Below are 7204 nucleotides of genomic sequence, written 5' to 3'. Positions count from 1 at the left end.
ACGGAGCTGCAGCCGGGTGGGGTGGGGCGGAGCTGCGGCATCCCCGTGTGCGCCGCGCGGGCCGCGCTGCCGCCGTGTGCATATATGGAGCCGCCAAGGGGCGGGGGGGGGGGGGAGTCACAGAACGATGCGGGGCCGGAACGAGCCGAGCTGGAGAGCGGCAGGGGAACACCGGGAACACACAACATAACACAACACAACAACACAACACAACAGCACAATACAGCCCGACCCCCAGCCCCGCACGCACCACCCGATCCCGGCGGCGGGGAGCCGAGTCCCGTGAGGTCCGGCAGCGCGGGCCGATATAGGAGCGATATTTCTGGATGGGAGGAGTCAGGAGCTATAAGCTCATTTTGCAGCTCAATTAGTGATGCCCCAAACGCCTCCAGACCTGAACGTCTCTGCCCAGAGCCTGTGAAAACCAGGGCACTCCTGTGCGCCTGCATGTAACAGTAGTTTCAATGTAGGTAATGATCCTTCAAGGTGAAGTGCCTGCGGGTTCTGCAGCAAAAGGGTTTGATGGCCCCATTGAGGCGGGGATGGATCCAGAGAGAAAAACAGGGAAAACTGGCTGCCTGCCGTCCCCTTGGTCACCCCCATAGGACCCCACTGAGCTCCAGGCCCTTCTCAGCTCCATTGCTCCTCTCTGGACACACTCCAGGGTCTCAGAGTCCCTAATGCTCTGAAAAAACAATAAAGGAAGTTGTCCAAGGAGAGGTGAAAAGAACCTCATCGCTTATTCACTGCAGGGAAACATCTTCAGTTTGGGGGGTAAACGGAAGAGAAACGGCTGCATAAAATGACAGCTTACAGACAGGAGGAGGCTGTCAGGTGTCACGGTGTTATTAAAGGCCACAAGAGCACGAAGGGAAGGAGTGCAAGAGTGGGATTAGGGCAGGGGAGCTCCTGAGGGCTGCCAGCAGATCTGCAGCCTGCGTTCGATCTGTGTGAAACCCACATGGCACAGTTTGACTTCAGCACATTGGCACATCCTGAGCACAATGGAGTTATTGGTGCGAGGGCAGTGCCTGGGGGATCCCAGCTATTCCGTGCTGTGTAACAGCAGCAGAAAACAGCTGCAGAGAAACCTCAGAGTGCTCTGTGAGATCTCAGCTGCAGCTTATCTTGGGCTGTGGAGTCTGAGCACAGGGACAGCAGAAATCCATCTCCTGTCCTGCACTGAGCTGGGCCCAGCAGGGCAGGCAAACCAGGGCCTGATCTTTGGGAAGGCTCCTGACGTGGATGTGAGTTAGAGCTCAAAGATGAGTGTGATTCCACAATCATTATTGTCATCCTACAGACTCCACGTTACACAAAGCGGAAGGCACTTAAACCTGCCCTAAAAGCATCATTGCAGTGGGAATATCACATCTCACCCGTGATTCACGGCCTTAAGCCCTGCAAACACTCCATTCTATGTGATGTCATTATACCTAGCTATATTGCTAGCATGCTGTAGATTCGGTGCACGACGACTTTAAAAAGACACATTTAAGGCTTGTCTCACAGAAAGGAAGAAGTGACCATGAAATATTATTATTTCATCTGAGATGTACTTAGTTATGGAATGGAGCACTGATGAATCACGAGGCAGCTCTGCTCCGAGCATCGTGCAGAGGAGCTCATGGGCTTCTCTGGGACTGCAAACCTCCCTCTGAGGAATCTTAACTGCAAGAAACCTGGCCTGAAGGTTTGGTCCCCATTCCCAGTGTTGTGAGAAGAGTCACCTCAGTTCTCTGTTACTTTACTTCAGATAACCCCACTGGGTGACCCTTGTGTTGGTCTCTTACAATTGGATCTAGGAGGTGCTGGCTGCCTGTGTTTATGATGAAAGAGCAGCAGTGATGTGGGTCTGTGTGAGGTCACAGTCATTGCTGGGTTGGGAGGGTTTGGCCCCCAGCTGTCGAGCAGAGCTGGTGCTCTGGTGAGCGTGCTGCACACAGACACTGAGCTGTGAGCGTTCCTTGTTGGAGATCATCCTTTGGGAGCCCACTGCAGGCACCGCTGCGGCGTGTGTGTGAGCTGGGCACAGCCCGGACTGACCAGGCCAATAAGGTGAGCTGGGTTTGGTGCTGGGCGGCTGCTGGAAGGAGTCTGAGCAGAACAGCTGGGCTGGGGAGGAGCTCCCAGCTCAATGGAGGCCCTTCCGAGTGGCTGTTTGCAGGGGAAATTGATTCCTTGTGAGATTCTGTCACACGTTTTGGTGAGGATGATGAACTGCCATTACTGCCCTGTGTGATGCTGCAGTGCAATGGAAAGCACAGCAGTGATAATGGGGTATCAAAGTCCTGGGCTGCAGCAGGTGAGGATAAGCCCGAGTGCAGCAGCTGTGGGCACAGAAAGGAAGGAAAAAACTGCTGACCATTGGAAGGGCTCAGGCAGGCAGTGATCTCCAGTCAGACACCCTCACCTGCACTGCCAACCTTTCAGTGATGTCTGGGAGGGGTTTGCATGTGCCTGAGCTGCCCTGGGTTGGCCCTGCCATCCCACCAGGTGCTCAATCTCTGCTTCAAGCCGTGACTGAGCATCGCTGCTACAGCCCTGCAGAACTGCTGCTGGTCCCCAGCCTTTGTTTTAGACATTAGAAGGGAAGGAGAGCACAGACTTCATGGAGTGCAACTTGTGCTTTATTGACCCCCGGATCCAGCACATTTTTAACAGAACCCCCTGAAGTCCTGGTGAGATCCAGGTGCTGAGCTGGGCCGTGGGCTGTGCAGTGACATCACAAGCACAGTGAGCTCACAAGCGCTGCCTGGGGCCGCGGCTGCCACCAGTGAGTGCCAGAGCCGTGAGTGCTGCGCAGAGTGTGGACACGCTGTGTCAGCCCTTGTCCCGGCTGGCAGTGACGGTGGTGGTGGCTGCTGGTGCTACCTGCTCTCACTGACGGTGTTGCCCAGCCATTGCACTGGTGTGTTAGCTGGAAGGGAGGAGAACTGCAGCTGTGCCCGGTTAAGCCAGAACTGGAGGTTTCTCAAACGTGTGAGTGGTAGCACTGCATCCACTGCAGCTGCAGCAAGGGTAGATGATGGAGTCCTTCTCATGGCAGGAACACAAAATGTATGCTGCAAGGTATATAACTGCTGGTGGGATGGAGAACAGCACTTGCTGGGGAAGTCATGACACTTAGACACATATTGGTTCCAGAGCTGGCACAGTTCTTGCAACCAGCTGCTTCCAAGGCATTGCCCTCCTCGAGAGCCCAAACTGCATCAAAAGAAAGCTGGGAAAATGCTTATTCCTCATGATTCTTCCCTTGTAGGCACTTCCTGTAGGGTTCCGGTCCGAGAGGACTCTTTGGGGATCCAAGCAGTTCGAGCACAACCGTCTCTTTGCAAGAGCAGGGAATTCCTCTGGAGATAACCCAGACGGGCTCTGAGAATTTCACCATGTCTCAGCAAAGAGGCGACTGCTACTTCTACTTCTACTCCACCTGCACTAAGGTACGGTTGACTTTCTTCTGCTTGGGTTTTCTTCCATTTCCTCATGTTGAAGAGAAAGGGGTGGAGCAGGGGAGACCTGCTGGTGATGTTACCCTCATAGCGCTGCTAACAGCCTGGGCTAATGGCATGGACACGTTTCAGGCTGTGCTCTTATTTTCCTGTGGTTTCCTTGTGCTTGCAGGGAGACAGCTGCCCCTTCCGCCACTGTGAAGCGGCTCTGGGGAGCGAACGAGTCTGCAGACTGTGGATGGAGGGCGGCTGCTCGAGGAGTAACTGCAAGTTCCGTCACATGAGGATTGATGTGAGTGTTTGCCTAAAGATGTGCTTTCCAGCTTAGTCTACAACACCACTTTTCATGGCTGTGGTTGGGCTGAATGCACTTCTGCAGGCTGGATATGTTTGCTGTGAAAATCTTACTGGTTTCTGTTTCTAGAGGGGACTGGGAGGAGGTAAAGAAGGCAGAGAATTCAGTGCCTTAGGTATATCACAGCGGGAGATGTTTGCATTAGGAGCCAAAAGCATTTTCTCCCCAGATGCAAAAAGCTCGCATTGCTCAGCCTCCTAAAGCTGCTGGAGCTGGGTGGTAGGAGAGAGTGGCACTGCCCTCCTGCCAGCAGGGCTCGGTTGTGCCCTATCGGGCCTTCTCCATCCTGGATTTCTCCAGAGCAGTTCATTCTGGCTGCTTGGAGTAGTGAAAGGAGGGGCAGAAAATGAGGGTACAGAGCTAAGGCTCCACACAATGGTTTCTGATGGCTGTTGGAGCGCGGCATCTCCCTGCAGACCTGATGTGCCTGTTTCCATGGCCCTTCCTTTCCTTCTCTCTGCAGAAGCAGCGCAGTTTGATTCCCTGCTTCTGGGAGAACCAGCCCGGAGGCTGCCAGAAACCACACTGCGCCTTTCGCCACCTGAAGGAACGCGGTGGGAACAGACCGACTGCGCTGCTGAGCCACAGTGAGTGTCCGATGGCGTGAAGCATGAAAGGCTCAATTCTGAATGTCAGTTCTGAGCGGGTGCAGGATGCATGTCACCATTCATTGGGGAGGCAGGGGAGAGTCGTGATAGTGAAATATCCGTCTGTGCTTTGGCTGTCAGAGCAGCGCTGGGCTTTTTCTGGAGTGAGGAAGATGCACTGCAGGTCTGTGCTGACTGCACAGCATTTGGGCAGCGGAAGGCAAATGTAACAAACAGAGCTTGAAAATGTGAAGCTTGTGGTTGACTGTGCTCAAACCTGCCCCCAAAGAGACGCTCATCAATCATTCCTTGTTTCTTTTCTGCCAGAAGTTGACACCAGTGGCCTTCCTCCAAAGAGCGGCCTTGCAAAAAGTCTGGGGAACCAGACAGAGGTTGACAAGGCACCAGAGAGAGGTACAGATACTCAACAGGCTCCTGGGTTTGATGCACTGTTTTTCTACTGAGATCTGACTGTTCTTTCCCGGGACTCTTTGCAGTTGACATCCCAGTTTCCTCCCATGGCCCAGCTGGACTAAAACGCAAACGGTCGGAGGAGGAGAAGGGAAAAGCAGGGGAATCACCCTGCAAGAAAAGAGTTAAAGGTGAGCACGAGGAGCTCGTTACGGTGCCTCAGAAAAGCAGTGCTGTCATTTTGCATTGCTCTCTGTCAGACTTTTCCTTGCCCTGGATTATTACTGAGTGCAGCTATTGGGTTTCTTTGTTCCTTTGTATGCGTTGTTGGTACACAGAGATGACCGTGTGCAAAACATGGCTGAGAATCCCGGACAGGGCAATGCAATTCCACTGGCCAAATGTATTTAACTTTGTGGAAGGGTGGTGGGACTGATAAGAGAACTTGATCTCTCTTGAGGCGCAGCAAGACAGTACCAGCTCTCTCTTCCTTTTACTTTAGGTGGGCGCAGGGTCTCTGTGAGGCCCATTGATTGGAAAAACACCTTCCCCCCAACGCGGAGACAGAAACGAAAAGCAGCAGAAATTCATCCATCTGCTGCTGAGGACGCGGATGAGCCCCCAGCTAAAAAACTACCAATGGTAAGAGCAGTGGCAAAAGCAGTAGTGGATATGAAAGGTTTACATTGCCCTTGAAGAAAAGGAAGAAATTCCAAGTGTTCTACAGCTCTTCTGTTTCCCTTGAAGGCAGCAGATGTCTCATAAGGTACTTGTGGAAACTCTGACCTGTGCTTCATACTCTGTCTTGTTTCTTCCTAGGAGACTCTTGCTTCAGTCCCGCCCGAATACACCGTGCTCAGCACCGAAGTCATAAAGCTTCCAAGCAGGTGATGACCACAACTTGTTCTTCCTTAATGCCCTTTTCCCATCAGACAGAAGTTCTTTCTCTCTGGGGGAAAATGGGGTGTTTGAGATGTGTCATGGCATAATGCAACAAAGGAAGAGGTCATCTGAGATCATTGAAACTGCTTTGTCAAAACCTCTGCTGAGTTCATGGGGAAAAGTACCTCAGCCAGCAAGCACGATTTTGCAGAGGAAGATTTCTTGACATGTTTACAGACAAAGCATTGAGGGTGGCAATGTGTTTCTGCTACAAAGCCCAGCCCCTGATTGCCAGACTCAAACTGCTCTACTTGAACAGATGAAAAAGGCACCTGCTGGTTTCCTTAACTCCAAAGGCAGCCGCAGGTTAATCGAATCACCATCCCTATGTGGGTGTGAGGGGCGGGAGGGTCAACTACAGACCTCAGAGCTGAAAGCACATCTCAGAAATGTCACGTAGATTGTTCTTTTCCTTCCCACAAGTCTGGAGCTGCTCCCAGGAAGCCACGCAGACCCCATGGCACAGCCAGAGGAATCCAACACTACATCATGTTCCTCACAAGGGGCAGAAAATTAGCAGCTGAGCTGCACAGGGGCGGGGGAAGCAGCCATCACTGAAGACAACAACCTTGAGGAGCTTCTGATGGAGCTCACAGAAGAACTGGAAGGAGAAACTGATGTGACGTTGAGGATGTGGATGAGCTCCTTCTGGACCTGTCCGACATGACGGCTTAACACCATCGCCTGATTGGACAGTTTAAAACAACAACAATTAAAACCAGCCCTGTTCCTTTCCAGCCCTGCTCCTTTTTGTTGTTACTCTGTGGGTATTTCTGAGACTCTGCACAGAGTCTTAAAGCCGAGTCAAAGCAGTGACAATCAGCACTGACTGCATCCTGTTCTGATTTCCTTGTGGCTCTGAGTTCAGGTCCTGCACCCGCCGCCAGCTCTGGGTGCTGCTTCAGCATCGAGGGCACAAAGCTCCTCTGTGGGCACAGAACGGCGTCCATCCAGGGCTGAAACTTCCTCCTTCCTTCACCCTCAGCAAAACTCTGCCTTGGGCCCAATGGGAGCTCTGCTGTTCTGATTCCTTGGGCAACCCTTTGAGAAGGCAGTAACAGTGGGCTCAATAACTGAGGCTGAAGCACAGCACTCAGGGCAGGGGCTCATGGGGGAACACAACGACGGGGGATTCAGGAGCTGGGGGCAAAGCCGCTGTGCAGGGAGCGGCCCCAGCAGCCGCCGTGGCTTCGTGGTACCCCGGTGGTCGGGGCCTGGGCGGCCTCTGGAGGCGGCATTGCTGGCACAGCCCTTACGTTCCTTTCCATTCCCTCCCGTTCCCCATCCCATCCCCATCCCATCTCTATCCCATCCCATCCCATCCCCATCCCCATCCCATCCCACCCCATCCATCCCATCCCACCCCACCCCATCCCATCCCATCCCATCCCATCCCATCCCATCCCACCCCATCCCATCCCATCCCCATCCCGTCCCTTTTCGTTCCTCCCCGCCCA

The 7204-nt window shown here is 53.3% G+C and overlaps 1 protein-coding gene across 1 annotated transcript; it reads left to right on the top strand.

Moving 5' to 3' along the window:
* Positions 1-2292: 2292 nt before the first annotated feature.
* Positions 2293-5998, top strand: LOC146758071 (uncharacterized). The gene is made up of 7 exons (XM_085518314.1): positions 2293-3443; positions 3625-3744; positions 4271-4394; positions 4722-4808; positions 4892-4996; positions 5308-5447; positions 5625-5998. The coding sequence occupies exons 1-7, from the start codon at positions 3390-3392 to the stop codon at positions 5694-5696; spliced, it is 702 nt and encodes a 233-aa protein (XP_085374440.1). The 5' UTR covers positions 2293-3389; the 3' UTR covers positions 5697-5998.
* The last annotated feature ends 1206 nt before the right edge of the window (positions 5999-7204 follow it).

This window comes from Coturnix japonica, chromosome 17 (assembly GCF_054131305.1).
Source record: "Coturnix japonica strain WE chromosome 17, WE-NBRP24, whole genome shotgun sequence".
NCBI classification, from domain to species: domain Eukaryota; kingdom Metazoa; phylum Chordata; class Aves; order Galliformes; family Phasianidae; genus Coturnix; species Coturnix japonica.
The sequence above is the reverse complement of the archived record's forward strand: the minus strand, read 5'-3'. Positions and strand labels throughout refer to the sequence as shown.